The following is a 22,573-nucleotide window of genomic DNA, read 5'->3' as shown; positions in this document are numbered from 1 at the left end:
CTGCCGTGAGCCGAAAGTGGATCTATCCAACATGACAGCATTCATTTGGGCACACAAGGGCATTGGCGCCCCGGGAGGCCTCCTGGCACCGCGTGTGACGACGTTAAGACTTTGACCTTTACTGTGTCATGTCGTGCCCATCAGCAATGCTCGGCTGTTAGCGGATGACAAGAGGCAGCACTCAGGCGAACTGTTTGCTTTGGTCGGAGTGACTTGAAGTAGTCAGCAAAAAAAAAAAAAAAGCCTAATGTGTGGTGCGCCATGGTGAAAATTGACTGTCACCGCCTTCGCTCAGTAGAGCAATTAGCTCAGTATGACTGGGATGCACGCGACGTTCAGAAAATACTCCGGCTTTTGGATTAAGAGGAATTTTCCCTTAAGTGGCCAATATGTGGTTCTAATTGAGTCAACAGAAAAAAAAAAACTTTTCCAACTGGAACATGGCGCGTCGTTTGATACACACAAGAAGAATTTTATGGCTCAGGAATATTCTGACGGGCGGCACAGAAAAGGCTTGGCTTAGCTCTCGCCATTAGCTGTTAAAGCTGTTGAAGTGGCTTTGCTTCTTAGCAATGATGTAAACACATGACTTTTGTCGCTGAATGAGACGATCACATTAATATCACGAGAGCTTCGATGACAGACGTGCACGTGTGCGTACTGCATCCTCTTTACTTCCCCAAGACTATCCAAAATGTAACAGCAAGCAGATGCACAAACGTGAACGGACACATTAAAGTCATTTTATGCCGGCTAATTGTGATACACTGTGAATATGGGAACCAGATGCCATTCCCAAATCATTTTTCCAATGTGGTTTTCCTATCCCTGCCTAACCTTAGCATCCCTGTGCTTCATTAGCATCAGTCTCCCAGCGCCCATGATAAAGTGTTGAAGGGTTCCTGTGCAGAACTTGACAGATGCAAACATGTAACTATGTAATACGTTGTTTTTGCATCATACCTTGTTTATGAACAATGTCTGCGCTCTACAGTTGCAGTCATTGTTGCTTGGCAACATGCCAGTCAAAAGCGGACACACATACACTTACATACATCTGGCTTTTATAGATAAGATGAGAACAATGGTGCACATCTGTCTTATTTACTGCAAGTATGAGTATTACATTTACAGTACCATCATTTCCACCACTTTCACTTGAGTGTGTCTGATATGTAGGAAAGGTCTGGGAGCATGTGCTGGTGCTGTGTTCACCATGCTACGGAACTGCCTTGGGATCTGGATGGCAGCTACCCAGGCAGGAAAGCAGTCCAAGTCACTGGGGTTCTGGATGTTCCCTTAGTCTTTTCCAGTTGCTGGGGTCCTTAACACTGAGACATCTGTGTCCCGGATCACATCGAAACATGTCCAACATGTCATAGCTGATTCCTCATTATACAAGTAGTACTTCTCATCTGAGTCTCCCTAAGTAGCTGTTTGTTTGACTCTGTTGTTCTAAGCAGTACCCAAAGATCATCTGAGTAGACCTCATACCAAAGAAGTCATCTTAGGTCACTGGTTAGCGTCTTAGGCATCAGGACCACAAAGATTTGGACCTTAGGTCTCCAGGTAAGGTACACAGGGGAAAGAAAAATTAGAAATAAATTAAACAGTTTTGAAATCTTGTTTCTAACACACAACTATGAGGTATATGTGAAACCAAAATTAGGCTCTGGGTTTCCATTATAGATTTGCGCAAAAGTTGAGTGATATTTTCAGAATATCGACAAAACACAGCGGTGAAATGACAGCGTTTCCATTGAGTGATTGTTACACCAGCAAGGTCCTCGCAAGAACTGTAATTCCCATAGTCTAGGGGATGGGTGGGTTAGTCCTACGAAATGTTGCCCTTTGAGTTAAAAAAAAAAAACTTGTCTTGTCAGGTTTAACAAAATCTTCATCTAATTTCATCCACACATAATGCACAGTGTATTTTAGCATGTCTCATGATTCTTTCTCTCTGTAATCTGACCTATAATGGCAAAGAGTGTGTTTATTGCAATTTTGTGAAATATTGCAAACATTTTTGCAATATTTGAGGGTGGGTTTTTTTGGGGGGGGGTAAACACGTTGCCGTTAAGGCTTTTTCAAAACGAGACTTCAAATTGCACTATTTGACTGGAAAACAGACAACAAAAAATCTCTACTTCATAGCTTATTTGTATAATATCTGCTTTACCTCCAGAAAGGAAACGTGCTTAAAATTGCCTTCGTTTCAAAAAATATTTCATCAATCTATAAAATATAATTAGAAACTGAAGTGAGAATCTCACTTTTCTCTCAAGCTGTAGAACCTCAAACACTGAACAGTAAAATTTTCCTCTGGGTATCGGCGTTGCTCAACCGTCTTGTGATAAAATGGACCAAGGATCCAGAGATGTGAGCATCACTGTCAAGACAAGTGAAAGCTCATTTTCATTACAGATGTATCTCTGATGGCTGAGTCCAAGAAGTCATTGAAAGTCTGGATATTTGTCTTGATTCAGAATAATCATAAATCCAGACATTCAGACTTCTTATGCCCCGTATACACCAGACTGAGACCTATATGTGACCCACAAGATCATGACATTTTGTCATCTTTCACAAGTCTTGGCTGCTCTCCATTGTGATCTATTATTTGAGTTTACACCAAGCTTGAATTGCGACTGAATTGTGCGAGTGAAATATATGTTAATATCCACGATTGAGCCAATTGAGAGTCTGTTACAACCCATAGGATCAAGGTGAGAGGGAGTTGAGACGTGAGAGTTTATCAAGACCGAGTATGAGACCCATGTATCCGTTAACAGGTTGCACAACTTGTGTGAGTGTTTTAAACAGTTCAACACACTTGCACACCGGTTGGAGACTGATGGGGAGTGATGAAGAGTGAGAGCAACCAAGAGGGATCTTTTTTTCAACCATGGAGATCAGCCTGCAACCCCAGTGGGTGTCAATGAGAGCGACGGTGAGCGGAGGCCATTTTTTGATTGCAACTCTGCGGGGGTGTTAATTTCTGCAATCAGGGCATCCATTTCCTCTACAATGGTTACTCCAAAGATTAGTTCTAAGGTTCCTCTATAAACCAGTTATTGATCCCCGTCGTACAAAGTTACTCGCTCTTGTGATTGACAAGTCAAGCTTTACTGAATAATCGAGTGATACGGTTTCAGCTATGACTCACTGAAAACCTGTCAGACAAATTTGAAATGGTCTTTTAAGGGATTAAAGGCACTAAATATCAGTTTTGACTACATTATCATACCACCTGAGTTTGCGCTGTGCAAAATTGAGTACTCAATACGTTTAGCCATTTGTTACCATGAACAGAATAATTCTCATGGGTTTTGTTGCAACCTACGTTCAATCATGTGAGCCACCGAATCCAACAAGATGCAAAAGAAGAGGAACGGGGCTCTGCGTGTAACCTCCGTCTGGACTTCATTGTATTAGTTTTCATCACAGTGACCTGCTAAACATATCGAAGTCCAAAAAAAACAAACCTGTCAAACAGAGCTCGTATCCCTGTCGTAGAAGTCTGGCCAACTGGGCTGGCAGTGAAGCTGTAGCTCCATCTGCCAGCCACATGGATCCAATCATCTTGCGCTGGAGCAGTGGCATCTCTGAGAGCGCACGCCAACAACTATCATGTTTACAACCCCATCCATACAGCCACATGGTTTTCTCACACAGCGACGCTTTTTTATAAACTTGTGTGTATACAGGAAGGCAACCAAGACTGTCCTACACACACCGAACGCTGACGGGGAATGGAGAAGGGGGCAGATCAGGACGACGGCTCACCACAACTACAAGAAGGGCGCCAATGCTAAAGGCTCAAAAGGACTAACCACCATCTTAAAAACTGGTTGCCAGATGTCATAAGCAAATAATTGCATTAGACCCCAATTCAGATGTTGCAAAGCAGGTGCTTCTGTGGTATAGGAGAGGAACTACCATCTTATAACCTGGGGTCTAGCCCAGGTTTGACCGTTTGAAGGGACTGTGGCAGATTTATTGCTGTTTTTGAGAGGTGGGGATGAGCCAATTGTGTGCCTGGGTAGTTGCCATCCAGGACCCAGGGTGGCTGAATGGTGTGGTGGACCTTGGATGTGGCAGCTAGGGTCCCTTGCAACTGGTCAGCTGTTGGCATGTAAGACGGTAGAATCCTATGCTACTTACATTTGCATAATTAGCTTTTTACCACCAAACATATGACAGAAAACCACATGAAGCAAAAAAAAAAAAATCAGCACATGCAGGGTTGCAGTAACACCAGAATTTCTACGTGTGGTCCAAAAGATTCAAAACAACTTTTTGCGACTTTTAACTTGAACAAAACTGACTTGATGTTCATCTGTGATTCTAATGAAGGTGTGACCTATGAGCAAACTGCTGTTATTTTATTTATTTGGGCAAAAACGTGTAAAAGATAACAATCTTTTGAATTCAGTGGCACTGACACACAGTATAGATTATCCTATATAGGCCTTGAGGCCCATTGGTGTTGGGGCTTATCCCTAGATTCTGTAGCACGAAGCGGATGAAAGTCTACAACTCCCCCTGGATTGGATACCAGTATCCATTTACAGCTGGGTGAACTGGGACAGTGCAGATTAAGTGTGTTGCCCAAGGACACAGATGGAACCCCTACTCTTTATACCCGCTCTGCATATCCAGAATCCCAACGGTTCTTTTCTAGGTGAGCCCCAACCTGTTCAGCAAATCCATCTGTGAGTTTGAGTTTGAAACATTACGAGCATTCAGCTTCACACTCACACCAACCGTAGAGTAACGCACCGACACACTGCAGCATTGAAATCTGATTCAAACTGAAACAGAACATATGGAAATTCAGCTCCAGTATAATTAGATTTCTTGGTAAATGTCCGACACATCAACTCTGCCTCGGGGTGGAGGTAATGCGCAGAGACTTTCATTGTAATATGAAGTGAAGTGAGTTACACTGTCAGATTTGAATGGCAGTGTCCTTCGTGCTGCTTGTGGATTTGGCCCGAGTTTTTTCATTTTAGTGATGCCAGAAGTTTCCTTTTTTCCCCCCTTTCTTAGCAGCTCATTCAGGCTATTGCAGGAGACAGTGGTCATGGTTTGGCTTAAAATACATCTGGATTGAGAAAAGCTGAATCCTGATCAAGCAGCCCACCATAAAGTTGCAGATAACAGCTACACAGGATGTTCTGTTACAAATCATTTTGTGATGAAAGTTTAGCATCAGTTTACTCAACATTAATCAGACAGAATATGAGAATTATATGTATGTTTTTAATGTAAAACTGCAAGTCCACAATAAAAAAATTAAGGGAAACCAGTTAAATTCTCAAAAATTAAAGGTTGATTAATGTTTGAAATAGGCCGAGGCTGGGTTGTAAACTGCAGTGAGTGAATGAGGTAGATATTTGAATCCGTTCCCTGCAGTTTAACACAATAACTCAGTTGAATCTTGTTTGCCTCAAACTTAAAAAGGAATATAGTGACAAAGTGATTAAAATATGTGGGACTTTAATGCATGAGATCAATTCAGAAAGCAGCTTTATTTTACTACTGAGCTGCTTGGTCAACTGCCACCACGACCCAGACCTTGTGAAGTGGCGGAAAATGAATGAATGAATGAATTTTACAATTGGAAATTTGCTGGAGGCTGGAGAGATGGCAAAAATTGGCAGCAGGTGTGGCTCAACTTCCAGGTATCTTTTCTGCCATCTGTTGGATGTGTCAGGCCCTGCTGGATTAAATAATTTCTGGAAGGATTTCAACGGCCTTGGTGAAGCATTTGGCTCCCTCTTCATTTTGCCCTCCCCTACAGACTCTACACACACACAGACAGACTGATGAACTCATCTGCACACATGATGCACGCCACCCCACCCCTACCCCTCCTTTGTGTTTATGTCCCCGCCCCCGCCCCACCCCGGCCTCCATTCTGCCACTTCGGGAGGCTGCCCAGCATAGTTGCGGCGCCCCCCCAAGCTCGGCTGTGCGGGACTCCGCTGCGGCCTCCACTCACTTTGCCTCAATTTGGAAGACGTACTGCTTTAAAGTTTAGTGCACATAAACAAATCAAATGTACAGTATATCTGCAGTTGTTTTAATTCACAAATGTGTGAGAACAATCCAAGCTCAGAGCTGCGTCAGTCACAGTCAGTCAGAGCTGCGTGTCGTCAGAGCGAGCTGCAAAAAGTTTGTACCTGAGTTTTCAGAGGTGGTGTTTGTGGTTGCCATCTGCCACGCCGGTGTTTGCCAACCCGGACAGTGGGAATACCACCTCAACCGGCAACTTAGCCCCGCGACTGGACAGCAACAACGTCCGAGGCCCGCCCAACGTGGTGAATTCACTGAGGCCGCGCGCTGCGTCATTAGAGCCGCGCGTCACGAGTGCCGCTTCCCCGAGGCCTCGTGCAGCCACCGCGGATCCATCAGCGCGGAAACACCGAGGCCGCGCGGCACCAGCGCAGTGCAGATCCATCCCGGTGACAAACAACGCAGGCTGTTAACATCGGCGATCGACAAGCTGCTCATAAGCCGACCATGGGGCCTAAGAAGGTTCTGACAGCGGAGGAAGGTGACGATATTAAAAAATCTCTGGACTTTCTATCAGAGGAGATTTCTGTTGTGAAGCAGCAACAGAAATCAATCATGGATCTGGTGGAGGAGGTGAAGGCATTACGGCTCCAGAATGCCGAGAAAGACCGGCATCTGGTGCAGCTGGAAAATAGAGTGGCTGAATTGGAGCAGTACACCAGAATTAACGACGTCATCATCACAGGTCTTCATATCAAACCACGGTCCTACGCACGGGCGGTAACAGATGAGAGCGGAGGGGAGCCCAGTGAACAGGAGGTCAGCTCTGTGGAAAAACAGGTTGCTGATTTCCTCCTATCTAAAGGTATAGAAATGGATTTAAATAACATTGAAGCGTGCCACCCTCTGCCCCGGAGAAATGACGGTGATAAACGAACCGTCATCATGAGATTCATCAACAGAAAACACAAAACAGCACTGTTAAAACAAGGAAGAAAACTGAAAGGGACAAACGTATTCATCAATGAACATCTCACCAAACGGAATGCCGACATCGCCAGGAAAGCACGCTTCTTGAAGAAACAGGGAAAAATCCAGCACACATGGACTTCAAACTGTAAAATATTCATCAAACTGAACGGATCACCAGAACAAGCAAAAGTCATGGCAATAAGGAACATCGAGGAGCTGGACAAATATGAACAATAGTGTTTCTTAAAGCGAGGATCTGGACAAATATGACCAGTAAGGTATGAGGACACAAACACATCACAACACCATGACACAGACCAGAGGAACCTATTCATCTACTACCTATTCATCTACATCTGGAGACAAGAAGGATATAACTCAAAGGATTGCTGATCATGGAAAAGTAGAACTGAGAACATTTAAATACACAGACCACAATGTACTGGACTTGGAGCACGATATAGACCCGGACAATAATTTCTTCTCAAATATCAATGACAGTTGTTGCTATTATACAGATGAACAGTTTAATCAGATCATTAGAACGGATAACAAATTATCAATAATCCATTTCAACAGCAGAAGTCTATATGCAAACTTTAACAACATTAAAGAATATTTAAGTCAGTTTAAAAAAATATTTAACATAATTGCTATATCAGAAACATGGATCAGTGAAGATAAAGGAATGGATTTTGAACTGGATGGATATGAATTTAATTGTGTAAACAGAAAAAATAAGAGTGGAGGAGGAGTGGCTGTGTATGTGGATAAGAACATGGATTATAAAATAGTAGACAATATGACAACTGTGATTGATAACTTATTAGAATGTATAACTATTGAAATATGTGAAGAAAAAAGCAAAAATGTATTAGTCAGCTGTATATATAGAGCACCAGGATCTAGTATTGAAACATTCACTGACTGTATGGGAAAAATGTTCTCAAAAACTAATCAAAAAACTGTGTTCATTTGTGGTGACTTAAATATTGATCTGCTCAATCCAAATAAGCATAAAATAATAGCTGAATTTATCAGTATAATGTACAGTATGAGTTTATATCCAAAAATCACCAGGCCAAGCAGAATTACATCCCATAGTGCCACCTTAATTGATAATATATTCAGCAATGATATTGAGAATAACACTGAGTGGATTATTAATCAATGACATTAGTGATCATCTACCAGTTTTCATCGTTTATAATAGAAACCATCGGCGGAATCAGCCAGAAGAGAAAATAAAATACAGGCGAGTGCGGACAGAGGAAAACATGAACACACTAAAGAAGGATTTACAGGAGCAAAACTGGGAAAAGGTATACAGTGAAAGTGATGTTGATAGTGCATATGAAACTTTTTTACAAATATTTACATCATTATATGATAAAAATTGTCCAATTAAACAAGACTACAGAAAACAAAAAATCCAAGCTCGACCATGGCTGACGAAAGGGTTACGAAATGCATGTAATAAGAAAAATACACTGTATAGAGAATTCATAAAACTAAAGAGGCAGAAAATAGATATAAGAAATACAAAAATAGATGAACTAATATTATACGGGTATGTAGGAAGGAATATTATAGTAACATATTATATAATAACAAAAACAATATTAAAGGAATATGGGATATATTAAATAGCATTATCAAAAATGGTAATAAAAAACAGAGTTACCCTCAGTATTTCATTGATAATAATGTCAAGAAGGAAAATAAGGATGAGGTAGTCAACGGTTTTAATAATTTGTTTGTAAATATTGGACCAAGCTTGGCAGAAAAAATTCCCGATTCCCAATCTGAGGATTGGGATAATAATCTTATAGAAAGAAATCCCTGTTCAATGTTCCTCACAGCAGTGGATGGAAATGAAATTATAGACATTGTGAATAATTGTAAATATAAAACATCTACCGATTTAAATGAAATTATAGACCTGTTTCTTTGCTTCCACAATTTTCCAAATTATTAGAAAAGTTATTCAATAATAGATTAGACAAATTCATAAATAAACATAAATTACTTACTGATAGTCAATATGGATTCAGAGCACATAGTTCAACATCACTTGCATTAATAGAATCAGTTGAGGAGATTACAAACGCCATAGACCACAAATTACATTCAGTTGGAATATTTATAGACCTTAAAAAGGCTTTTGATACAATCAATCATGACATATTAATCAGTAAACTTGAACAGTATGGGATTAGGGGGTTGGTGTTGCACTGGGTGAGAAGCTACTTAAGTAACAGAAAACAGTTTGTGAAGTTGGGGGAATATACATCATCATGCTTGGACAATGCTTGTGGCGTCCCACAGGGGTCAGTATTGGGTCCAAAACGGTTTCTAATTTATATAAATGATATTGTCAATGTTTCCAAAATATTAAAATTAGTATTATTTGCAGATGACACAAGCATTTTTTGTTCAGGGGGGGATTTGCAGGAGTTACTGAGGAGGATCAGTATAGAAATGGGAAAATTGAAAATATGGTTTGACAGAAACAAATTATCATTAAACTTAAGTAAAACAAAATACATGTTATTTGGCTATTGTAATACAGACATACAGGTTCAGTTACAAGTCGAGGGGGTAGATATTGAAAGGGTACATGAAAATAAGTTTCTGGGGGTGATAATAGATGATAAGAAACTGGAAGACTCATATAAAACATATACAAAGTAAACTGTCAAGAAGCATTTCAGTTCTAAACAAAGCGAAACATATTCTGGACCACAACTCACTCCGCATTCTTTACTGCTCACTGGTTTTACCATATTTACAGTACTGTGCAGAGGTATGGGGTAATACTTATAAAGGTACAACACAATCACTATCAGTAATGCAGAAAAGAGCTATAAGAATTATTCATAATACTGGCTATAGAGATCATACAAATCCACTATTTTTACAATCCAAATTCTTAAAATTCACAGACTTGGTTCATTTTCAAACAGTACAAATTGTGTATAAAGCAATAAACAATTTACTTCCAGCAAATATTAAAAATATGTTTTTTAACAGATCAGGGGATTACAGTCTGAGGGGGAAATTTAATTTAAAGCATCAGTGGGCACGAACAACATTAAAAGGTTTCTGTATTTCTGTCTGTGGGGTGAGGATGTGGAACAGATTGGGAGTGGGGCTCAAGCAATGTCCAAGCATGAACCAGTTCAAACAGCGGTACAAAAATATGTTTTTTTCTGGGTATAGGGAGGAGGAAGGGTAATGAGGGTTAGGGTGTTTTTGTTTTTTGCTTCGGCTTGTAAATATATAGTATTTTGTATGTAAGTAGGTATGTGTAGGTGTATATTTATGTTTGTGTATATATATGTGTATATATGTATATGTGTATATATGTGTATGTTGATGTGTATATGTATGTGTGTGTATATATATGTATATATATATATATTGATATCGGTTTAGGTGTGTAGGAATTTATGTGTATATGTGGCAAAGGGTATTACTGGTTGTGGGGAAGAAGGGGTAGGGATAAATAAGCTGATGCTTCACCCTACCCCTTTTCGGACATGTTGGGTACACAGTAGGAACTTTTTTGTTGTTGTCTTTACTGATCTATCTTGTAATTGTTGTTGTATCAAATGTTCGAAATAAACAGTTTTCATTCATTCATTCATTCATTCATTCAATTCTGATGTGTGCCATTAACCAGTAATATTTGTGGATTAATTGCTGTATTTCTGAGGTAATTGGGTATGAAGATAATTTTGTTGTATTTGTTGTAATGACAAATCATCATTCATTCATTCATGATGGAAATTAGGAACAGGTGCAGTTGAAATTCCATGTAGCTAGAAGTGAGCTTCTTTCTTGGTTCATTTTATCTCTAAAGCATAGGTCTGGCCACTACTTTAATTTGCGAGGTTGTATTTTAGCAATTTTTACATGCACGGTTTTTCTTAATTTGCAAATGGAGTTTGGGACTCATTATTTATTTGTTTGTAATTCGTTATTTAGTTTAATGGAAAAAAAATTGTTATTGGAGTACAAGATTAAATAGTTGGGCATTTCAAAATTTTGCATTGATTGTCTGATTGATAGGTGATTAATAACAACTCCTTTTCCACAATGTTTCTTAATTGTGCTGACTTCACCCCTTTATCTGGCATCACAAAAACATTTTGTTTGTTTCTCGAAATGCCCAAAATGTAGTGTGAACGGATCGGGATGAAACCATCCAAAGGGCATTTCCCCAGGTCAGGTCTGGCAAAATGCAGACGTGCTGCATGTTGCCGTACTTTTGACGCAATGGAATTGCCAGGTCATGATGGGCAATCACCCAGACAGACCAAAGGCCCATCTCTACCCCCCGAAAGTATTGATCAATTGTCTCCAGCTTGGTGATACTTGGACATCCCCTTGGTCTGATCCAGTTTCTGTGATCTTATAGCACTGGAACTCCTGCAGCCTGGATCATTCACAGGAAAGCTGTAGCGTTGCAATTAATGTTCTCCTACATTGCAAATACCATGCCTAATCTGAGTCAATTTCAGTAATGATTCATTTGACACAAAGTTGTTCCAGAGGTGCCCAAGGACATTCCATAGAGATCTAGCACGAAAGACATCCAGTCGTGAGCTTAACCTGCTGGTTCCTGTCCAGGTCTTACTATACACCTGTATAGTAAGCCCAGAAGCACCAAACCTATCATCTGCTGTAGCTCTGCAGTACACTTTGTCTCTTTGAAGTAGTTGTTGCAGGAAAGCTTTTTAAGTCTGTAATAAACTCTGAGAACTTTTTGGCAAAGCTCCAGTGGATGCTGCTTGTGTAAGTGATGTGCAAATGATGGGCCGTATAATGAGCAGGTGCAAGAAACAATTTCCACATGTCTCCCTGCCAGATGGAAGCGTAAAATGAACTTTGTTGTTTGGCTGAGAAAAGGTTTTACATGCCAGAAGGAGCAACCCAAGTACAGTTCACCTCAAATCTACACCAAGCTGAAGAAAAACATTCTTTTTTCTGTGTAGGTATCGATGATTCACTTGAGGTATCATTGATTGGTATTTAAATTTTGCAGGTACTATCTTGAGGTTTTATAATGCATGGTCTGAAACTGGTCAAATCAAGTCTTGGAGCGCCCGCCAATGCCGTGCATCCACCACTCAATGGTTCTGTTCCGTGTCTTGGCCAGCAATCACCGAGGCAGGCGAGGTCCATCCCACTTTCTCAAAGGTAGCCACCGATCTGTCTCAGTGAGGTGAATGTGGGTTCCCCTTGGACTTTTTCCAATTTTGGGGTCCTCAGCACTGAGAAACCTCCATGCTGGGTTCATTCCCAAAGAAGTGCGGCCAAAATGTTGTAGGTGACTTTTCATTATTCTGCAACTGATTTTCCCAGTTGGCCTATTCCAAAGTAACCATTTATTTGACAGACATTCCAGTGGTACGCTAGGATCCTCAAGAGAGACCACCAACCAAAGACTTCTGCCCTTCACTTTGGGACACTGGTTGGTGTCAAAGTGTCCCAGACATACAGTAAGACAGGAACGACAAAACATGAGTGACACTCAAACAGGAAGGCCAGATTAGACATTGCCAGAATACGTCTGAAAAAAGACTGACAAGATCTTGAAAAAATATTCTCTGGACAGAAGAAATCAAGTTTAGCATGTACCACAATAATGGCAAGAGTTGAGCATGGAGGAATGGCTCAAGTATGCCACGTCTTCTGTCAAACATGGTGGTAGCGTCGTCGTGGCATGTATGGTTGGCCCTGGAACCATGTCACTGGTGATTATAGATAATGGTGCTGCTGATGGAAGTAGTACAAAGAATTCAGGTGTCATGTACAGGGCTATACTCTCTGCCGAGATTTAGCCAAATCCTACCAAATGTATTTGTTGCGTCACACTGCCAAACGCACCAGCGTTTCTCCAATGCATCAAATTATATTTTCCATAATGGTCATGCCAGTCACGTGACCTCAACCCAATTGAGCAAACAAGCGCTAACTGAAGGAGGCTGCAGTAAGAGTCTGGCAAAGCATCTCAAGGGAAGAAACTTGGCTTTTGGTGATGTTCAAGAGTTCCAGACAGTCACTGAATGCAAAGGATTTTCATCCAAGTATTGACAATAATCCTGATGTACGAGGGCTGTCAATAAAGTAAGGGTCCTTTTTATTTTTTTCAAAAACTATATGGATTTCATTCATATGTTTTTACGTCAGACATGCTTGAACCCTTGTGCGCATGCGTGAGTTTTTCCACGCCTGTCGGTGACGTCATTCGCCTGTGAGCACTCCTTGTGGGAGGAGTCGTCCAGCCCCTCGTCGGAATTCCTTTGTCAGAGAAGTTGCTGAGAGACTGGCGCGTTGTTTGATCAAAATTTTTTCTAAACCTGTGAGACACATCGAAGTGGACACGGTTCGAAAAATTAAGCTGGTTTTCAGTGAAAATTTTAATGGCTGATGAGAGATTTTGAGGTGATTCTGTCACTTTAAGGACTTCCCACGGTGCGAGACGTCGCTCAGCGCTCTCAGCCGCCGTCGTCAGCCTGTTCAAGCTGAAAACCTCCACATTTCAGGCTCTATTGATCCAGGACGTCGTGAGAGAACAGAGAAGTTTCAGAAGAAGTCGGTTTCAGCATTTTATCCGGATATTCCACTGTTAAAGGAGATTTTTTTAATGAAAGACGTGCGGATGGATCCGCGCATCGGGACGCAGCCGACGTGGTGCGGCGGCACAGGTAAAACACCTCCGTGTTGATAACCATTTGTAAAATCCAGGCGGCTTTTGATGGCTTTCAGTGGAGTGAGTATATGAGAAATTGTTTAACAGGCAGGACATGTTCCAACTTGTCCTTAAGGCTTTCAACAGAGGTGTTTTTCCTGTGGCGGAGCGTTGCGGCGGCTGCGTCCCGACGCGCAGACCCGTCCGCACGTCTTTCATTAAAAAAATCTCCTTTAACAGTGGAATATCCGGATAAAATGCTGAAACCGACTTCTTCTGAAACTTCTCTGTTCTCTCACGACATCCTGGATCAATAGAACCTGAAATGTGGAGGTTTTCAGCCTGAACAGGCTGACGACGGCGGCTGAGAGCGCTGAGCGACGTCTCGCACCGTGGGAAGTCCTTAAAGCGACAGAATCACCTCAAAATCTCTCATCAGCCGTTAAAATTTTCACTGAAAACCAGCTTAATTTTTCGAACCATGTCCACTTCGATGTGTCTCACAGGTTTAGAAAAAATTTTGATCAAACAACGCGCCAGTCTCTCAGCAACTTCTCAGACAAAGGAATTCCGACGAGGGGCTGGATGACTCCTCCCACAAGGAGTGCTCACAGGCGAATGACGTCACCGACAGGCGTGGAAAAACTCACGCATGCGCACGAGGGTTCAAGCGTGTCTGACGTAAAAACATATGAATGAAATCCATATAGTTTTTGAAAAAAAATAAAAAGGACCGTTACTTTATTGACAGCCCTCGTATGTACAGTTATGGTAATTTTTCCAATTACTTTTGTCTTCTGAAAATGATGGGATTGGTGTCAAAATGCCTGTAATTCTTTAATAGTTTGTGGAATATTTTTGTCAATCCCTCTGAATTAAACCTGAAAGGCGACACCTCATGCGCATCTCGACTGGGTCGTTTCAGTATAATTGCGGTGGCGTACAGAGGCTAAATTACAAAAACTGTCACTGTCCAAATGCTTGACTTTTTTGACTGTACCTATGCTACTGTCCAAAGTCGATTTCCCTTCTCAAGAAGAAGCCTGCTGTTCTTTTTCTACAACAAGCTGGAAACCTATCAGCATCTAAGCCCTTCTGGAATGTAACTACATCATTATAAAAGTAAAAGTCGCTTTCGATTCCAGTGTCTCAGCTTATGTTGCTCGCCCTCTGGGAACTGCATTCGGAAACGTTATTTTCTTAATGGTGCATTTTGTGTTTACAAGGGTGCTGCGGTTCTTTGTATGCACAGTCAACTGAACAGCAGGACCACCACCTTAGATGTGTGTGTGTGTGTGGATTCGAGATGCCTGTCAATGCTGCAGTTCTCATCAGATTTTTATCGGAGTTTGTTGAAAGGTTGATGCAAATCGCTGTTGTGTGTTGTACTGGTTTGCTGTGCAGTTGCAGCGCACGACCAAATTGGCCTTAAGGCAAAACCACTTTAGAAAACACACATACATAAACAAAAAGCTGCAGATAGTTAACTAGGCATCAAATATAATGTCCAAAGGCACTGGGCAGGCAGAAAACTGGCCACAACTCACTTCCCGCAGTGCGGTAAAAATTGGTTGAGGAAATTTGTTGGACTACCTCTGCAGCATTTCAGGTCTTACCCTATTCTGTTACATGCCAGTGCATGGCAGGCCTGTCTGTGAGCTACTGGTGTGCAAAATACAACCCAGAATCAGAAATTGCAGACAGTATGAAGCAAGGATGTTATATGTTTTGTGTTGTCAGCTATTTTTCATTTAATATACATCCATTCCTGCATTTCAGGCCTGCATCACATTCCAAAAAAGTTGAGACGGGAGCAATTCAGCACTAGTAATGAGGTGAAATCAATTTTATTTCCAATAGGTGATTGTCATAATGATATGATACAAAATGAGGATTCAAAGATGGGGAGAGGATCTCTAGTTAGTCAACAAATGTGAGAATATTGAAATTTCTAAAGGGATTGTAAAAGGGATTTGCACGTTTCTGCTTCTTCATTGCATAATATTATTCATTCAAGGAATCTGGAGGAATTTCAGTGCATAAAGGTCAGTTATGCAAACCTAAAATGAACACCTGATATCTCCGATCCCTCAGAAATCACTGCATCAAGAACTGTCATTCATCAATAGCTGATATAACCCACACACACACACACATATGCGTGTGTGTCTTCCTGCCTGGGTAGTTGCTACCCAAGGCAGTTCTGTGGCAAAACGAACCCATTCTCCCAGACGTGACTTGATTTATTGTTTCCATTGTTCCCATTTCCACTTTTGTATTTGCTTGGACTGGTGATGCTGCTGGTTGATGCCGGTCGTGCAGCTTGAAGCCACATTGTGTGAAATTTAGAGGACATGTGCAAACAGAACTTAACAGAACCGAACACGTGCGCTGATTTTGTAATTAAAAGTATACTTGTCTCTTGACAACCAGAGTTTGATTTTAATCCCTTTTGCCCCAAACGTAATGTTATGCAATATTAAAACAAACTCATTTAAACTCATTTTGTTCCGGCTTCATCATCAAATCCTTTTTTACTTGGCCCACCCAGGAACTTTCCTGTTGATTGACAGACTTTGGACAGAATTTTTTTAAGAAATAATAAAATCGGCATTGCTTTTGTTCAGGGCACATGTTCACAGTGTGCTCACCAATGTTTGGCTGGATGCTGCTGGGTCTGATTCTCGAAGTAAACATGGAGTTGATTTGGTCGTGTTTTTGCTTTTAATTGCATGTTTGTGTAAAGCCTGCCATCTGTAATGTATACGGCACACGTTGCCAATCTGCGACAAAGCATTTTAATCAAATGCTGAAAAATGTCAAAAAGTCAACAAGATTAGTTCAGTCAAAAATATGGCTAGACATCTGAATCTGCAGTTCTCCCTGGAAGTTTCTTCTTTTTTCTTCTTTCATTTTCTTTTTCTTCTTTTTTCTTCTTTTGTCATTCTTGTTTGTCAGTCATTTTACATTTCACTGTTTGTTTTCTGAATTTATTGTTACTTTTTGACCAGAATATTAAAAAGTTATGATGTATGCTACATATTTTTTTTAATCACATTTGTGTTTTAACAATTTTTTTTTTTTTTTTATCATAGGGCCCTCCAGGTCCAAAGGGCGACAAGGTGAGTTTTCTAATTTACTTTCAATAATTCATGATTACGATGTTGACTTGAGATGATTTTTGCTTCAGCAAAAAAACAAAAACAACAAAAAAAATTACACTCTTAAATCTGCCCCTGATGTTCTTGTATGTACTACGTGTGTGTCACAAGATAATAAAATTCTTTGTTTTGTTCATTGTAAATTTGTCCGTAGATTATTTAATTTCACATGTTCTGCTGTGATTCACCTTCGAGTTGGTCTGAATGTGCACATTCTCATTCACAAATCCACAATACGGAACACTAATGGGCAAATGTTCACTCCTTAAATGCCTTGCTTATCATTCCTCCATAAAACACCCGATAATCACACAGTCTAATCTGCAGGATATATTGGGTATTAGGAATTTGCGTTAAAAATGAAAACCACAAGATGCTGTAATTCACACTACATTTGCTTAAAGTCCTTGCTTTCAGTTATTGTGGGAAACAAAATCTACTTTCCGAGCAAGATTGGTGCTGTGACAAACAAGTAGCAGAGGAATTAGCTCAAATTTAAGTATTATTAAAATGAACAAATGAAATGTTTGGTGTATTTACAGGCATTGTGAGAAGTAGCAAGGCCAACATTCCAGAAAGCAGGTTCAGGTTGCCTAAGACATGACCCTGCTGGATCTCCAACTTTGAGGGGATCTGTGTTTTGTGCTCGACATTATTTTTACATGATGCGGTTGTGTTGAAGAAAAGCTAACTATGGTTAGCATACGTGGTCATTTAGTTTAGTTTAAAAATCCTGACGAAGCGCCAGCTGCAGGAACGAAGCTGCACGAAAGGTTAAACAATGCCAACGAAAGTCAGTGAAAGTACAGATTTCTTGTTTCGTCAGGGCTTTGTGCCCTTCGTTAAGTGCCGTGTGACTGGGCCATTACAACAGTCATTCATTGGTCAATTTGCAACCACGGGAATGTTCAATTTACATTAATAATGAAGTTATGAAGTGCCACTCGAGTGATATCTATTTTACTATGAAATCAAGTGCAACATTGTGAAATTATTTAACATGTATACCATTTATGCAACACCAATCACATTTGACGTGCTTACAAAGGGGTTTATTCATATATCGTTCAACATAAAAAACAAACAAACAAACAAAAAGGCCTATGATTTGCATGGCAAATGGCCCATTGAAACTGCAAAAGGCCCATTGTGCTCAGCATCAAGGGACCAATAGCACATTCACATTTTTTCTTGGCTGAATCACTGTTACTAGTGTGATATAATAATTTGTCGCAAGCCCATAAATGTGGTAATACATAAAGCTATCATCACATATTGATCAGAACTGCTAATAAATGTTTGTTCTTCCCGCTCAGTTCGTGTGTTGTAATTCCATATCAGTCAGCTGCAATTACACTGCACCATGCTGCTTTAACCATATTTTACTATAACTGATTAAAATCCATTCATATAGAATGTGATATGTTACATCACTCACTAAAGTTTAAAAATTTTATATTTATTAATCCACAGTGGGGTGTAACATTTAAAGGCAGAGTTCTTCAAATTTCTTACTTGGCTTGCAGCTTGAAGGTGTAAAATCTGATTTAAGTTACATATTCCACCCAACAAATCTCATGCTGCTGTCACCTTTATTTCTCCCATACCCTATTCATGTCATCTCATATTATCACAAGCGATTTTACTCTCAACCGCGATGAATATCCGAGGGTTCTTGTATTATTTACTTTATCAATGTGTTCTGAATTATACCTCTGTGACTCGGGGTCGAGCCTCTGTGTGCCTCTGCTTAATAATAGCCCTGTGTGTATGCGTGTTTGTGGATTCAGTGCGTGATCAACCCTCACATATGAAGACAAATTATTATTATTATTATTATTATTATTATTTTCTTTGCTCTTTGTTTTTGCAGGGGGATCAAGGCGACCAGGGACCACGGGTATGCATTTTCCTCCGTCTTTTTGTGATTAGCTGATGAATGTGACTTTGTGTCTTCCCCCAAAAGAATTGTGGGCAAGAAAAAAAAAAAGGTTTAGGATGCATGAAATTCCTGGGATTGTGTTCTTCCCATCTGGCCAAATGCAACAAGCATGTCAGGACTTAACGTTTCTAAATCAAGAATTGGACAAGCAGAAGTGCAGATACCTTGGACTTGTTTGAAGATAATTTCCTTCCTCATTTGCGAATTGAACATGAGCACGAGCATTTGTGCTCCAGCTGCAGCCGGAGAGAAAAGCTATCGATTCGGTCTGCTCTGCAATCAAAAGCCACCCAGCTTTGTCTCTATAATTACTCGGGATTCACTTCGAGCTTCGACGTGACATGGCGTATTCAGAATTTTAATCATTTCCAGCTCCCGCAGTTTGATGTTTTCATAAAGCGCGGCTTCTAAATGATAATTCGTGTGCTTTTCTGTGCTTGACAGCCTCTAAATTTAATTATCTCTACCAGTGAGTGAACTCGTATTTTTTTCCTCCAAAGGCTCAAAAATATGAGCCCCACTGATGCTTGCACAGGTTTGTTTAAACTAGATTGCATTAACCAGGTCACATGTGTTGTGTGGTGTTGTCATGAAGTGGAGCTTGAATGAATGCCTGTAAGCACTTGTGTTTCTCACAGCAGGATGTAAATGTCAATACATACGACCATCTCAATGAAATTTGATAACTGTCCGCAGAACGATGAGTGCATTTATATTGCTTCTCAAATGGCAGCCAATTTTGCAAAGATTGTGGATCTCTTTGTAGCGTCACCTTTGGCGCCCGTAATGAGCTCTCCAAACATCCACAGCTCTGTGATATTCTGAATTTTTAGTGATTTGAAACGTATTGGATTATCGTTAGAATTGCAGCCTCTGCAAAGAGGCAGAAAGGAAATATCCGCTCTGTTGACTTTCGTAAATTATCCCCATTGGGATAAGATTTCCTGGTTTTTGCCTGTAATTTGTTTCCTTTTCAGTGGAATCATCTGGTTGTATCAGTCAAGTGATTGATAATTTGACAAAACGAGTGTGGTCAAGTGGTTTGGAGCAAGGGTCAGTTCAGGTCTACATGGCTTGTGCCGTGCCTTGCCACAACCGCCACACTACGGAACCACTTTGGGTATTGGATGGCAACCATCAAGGCAGATAATTGGTCCATCTACACATCTCCAAAGTAACCATCTATCTGCCATGGCCAGATGAAACATGGCCATTTCCTTGGCCTTCTCCTACTGCTGGGGTCATCAACACTGAGGCACCTGCATACTGGTCATGCACAGGGAAACTCTCCACAAAAGCTTGTTGCTGAAGTTCTCTCTTTAACCACTGACTTGATACAGAATAATTCCAGTGATACCCAAAGAGACCTAATGGCAAAAACGTCAGGTCTTCACTGTAGGTCACAGGTTAGCATCCAAGTTTCACAAACATACAGTAAGACAGGAAGCACCAAGACCCAACAGACTTGGACTTTCATTGTCCTTCAAAGGTATTGACACAGCCAGAAACCTCTGTCTAGCAAGCTCTTTCCAGGCATCTCTCGATCTCAAAGGCTGAGGACGCAGAGACATGTAAGTCACTGCTGAGTTTAGCACTTTGATCACATACAGATAAAGTTCTGATGGTTGAGTCCAGGAAATGATTGAAATCATGGGCAGGCACTCCAATTCCTCAGTCAGCATCTCAGCTGCTACAATCAGGGTATCCAGTTATTTCTCAAAGATCACAGCATCGTCCAAAGTTGAGGTCCATAAACCTTTCCTTACCAACAAAGGTGCCTAGGTTACAGGTTTCTACAACCCGATCCAGTACCCAGTCCATGCAAGCACTGAACAGCATGGGAGCCAAAATGCATCACTGATCAGATATTGTGCCCCAATCAGTCCTCACAGTACCAGCATACAGAGTAGCTATGATGTCCAGCAACTTCTTGAGGATCCCACAAATTCTCAGGATGTCCGATAGAGCAGCCTGAACAACTCAATCACGCTGTGAAAATCAACGTAGACTGCAAAAATAATCCACTCCCAATAAGGACAACTGAAGTCCTATTTGTCCTAAAGAGTAAATGAATAATTCACTGAATGTATAGAAGGTTCCTGTCGACTAAAGGTAATATGCCCTCCTGCATAGTTGAAAACGGAATGTTTTGCTGTGATAATGGGAACACAGCTTTTTAGGCTACCTTCAGCGGCCAACAAATGTTCAGAGGAATTTTGGCTTGGAGCACACAAGACTAAAATGCTGATGTGTTCCATACATCCATCTACAAGGCTCAGCATCCGTCTGTCGCGGCCTTGGTAAATTGTCCATTTTGAAATACTGTTTCAATTGCAGTACTTCCAAACGGCTCTGATTACGGGGGCATGAAACCAGTCCAGTTCACCGCCAAAATCATATTACCTGCCGTATTGACTTTGTCCATTAGATTAGCAGATAAATATGGCGGAACAACGTGAATAGATGAAGATGTAATGGGACTACTGCTGGCTGAAAAGAAAGCTCATTTCATGCCTGTTATTGAATGTGTGCACAGAGTCAATTAAACCCATATGGAGGTGCATGAAAACAACATGGTGAGTCAAGAAAATGTCCTGTTTGCATTACATGCTGCCAAATTGCATCAAATAAAAAAATATATATTTTTAGATATACTAGTTGGGTTTGAACACAAGTCTTCAAAGGTCCAAGTTGCCAGTTTCATCAGAAGGCTGCTGCCTGCTCCCCACATGTCAGAGTAACCCATTTGTCAGGCCAACAGGTCAAAGATCACATGGAAATACCAAAGGTTATCCAAGCAGCAAATAATTAATCAACCAGATTTGGCAACCTGATGCGCGGCTACTGTTGGAGCTCAGTTGGAGAGGCGTGATTAACCGGAGTTTCCAATGCCAAGGTGTGTGGTCTTTTTGAAGAATGACACCAGCTGCAGCTGTCAAGCAAATGTTGTGCAGCAGGGCAGTTAGCGGGAAAAAAATTCCTGATATTTACACAAGAAAAACTATATCAGATCGGTACCCATTTGTCCACTGCTTCGGCAAAGGGGAGTTTCACATTTTGCTCTTGGATGAATGTGCGATCTTTTCCAAAATAAAGAGGCTGTGATTATATAATTTCCAGGATTTTATTCCTCACTTAGGAACAGAATGCATCGGCTGTTTGCGTATGAAAATGAATTTGATTTGACATAAATTTGATTCAGCTGAAAGTCAAATCTGAGATTTTTAAATGAAGGCATTTTGCCTCTCTTAAGTACATTAAAGCCATCTGTGCACAAAATGGGTAATGCACTCCAGATATTGATGTACTGGAGCGGTGCTGCAGCGTGCACGTGGACGGGCTGTTTGGTGTGGTTGAACGCACGCTGTGTTCCCGCGGCGGCTGCTGCTGATTGTCCTCCTGTCTGGCTCTTTGTTTACTACAGTTGCCGTCATTGCGCTGCAGGCGACTGCAGAGCAACGGCGCTCCTCCAGCCAACATCCGTTTTTTTTTTTTTTTTTTTTGTAGAGGGGAAAGCAAAACAGCAATCTGTGACCGGTTAGGATTCTCTCTCAACCACGGTGTCATTATCATTCTCGCGCACAGACATCAGCGCCGATCTTGAAAAGCGGCCCCGCTTTTCAATATCAAGCCGCGTGTGTTGGCTCCACAATTATTCTGCGCGTTTCAAGCACATGTTGGTCTGCAGAGTTTGTCGAAGTGGCCGCAGATTCCATCCAGCGACGGCAGCAAACGCATTAACGTGATCATGAAAGCATACCTGAAAACCCGCCGTAT

General features: G+C 41.0%; 1 protein-coding gene across 7 annotated transcripts in view; it reads left to right on the top strand.

Annotated features, from left to right (window-relative positions):
• Positions 1-22,573, top strand: part of LOC117504540 (collagen alpha-1(XXV) chain) — a 245,334-nt gene that overhangs the window by 138,850 nt on the left and 83,911 nt on the right. For all 7 annotated transcript variants that reach the window (XM_034163992.1, XM_034163990.1, XM_034163987.1 and 4 more), the window contains exons 5-6: positions 16,789-16,815; positions 18,728-18,754. In XM_034163992.1, the coding sequence (XP_034019883.1) occupies positions 16,789-16,815; positions 18,728-18,754 (54 nt within the window). The remainder of the gene's footprint in view (positions 1-16,788; positions 16,816-18,727; positions 18,755-22,573) is intronic.

The sequence above is a fragment of the Thalassophryne amazonica genome, chromosome 23, assembly GCF_902500255.1.
Source record: "Thalassophryne amazonica chromosome 23, fThaAma1.1, whole genome shotgun sequence".
Taxonomy (NCBI): Eukaryota; Metazoa; Chordata; class Actinopteri; order Batrachoidiformes; family Batrachoididae; genus Thalassophryne; species Thalassophryne amazonica.
This window is presented reverse-complemented; position numbering and strand designations above follow the sequence as displayed.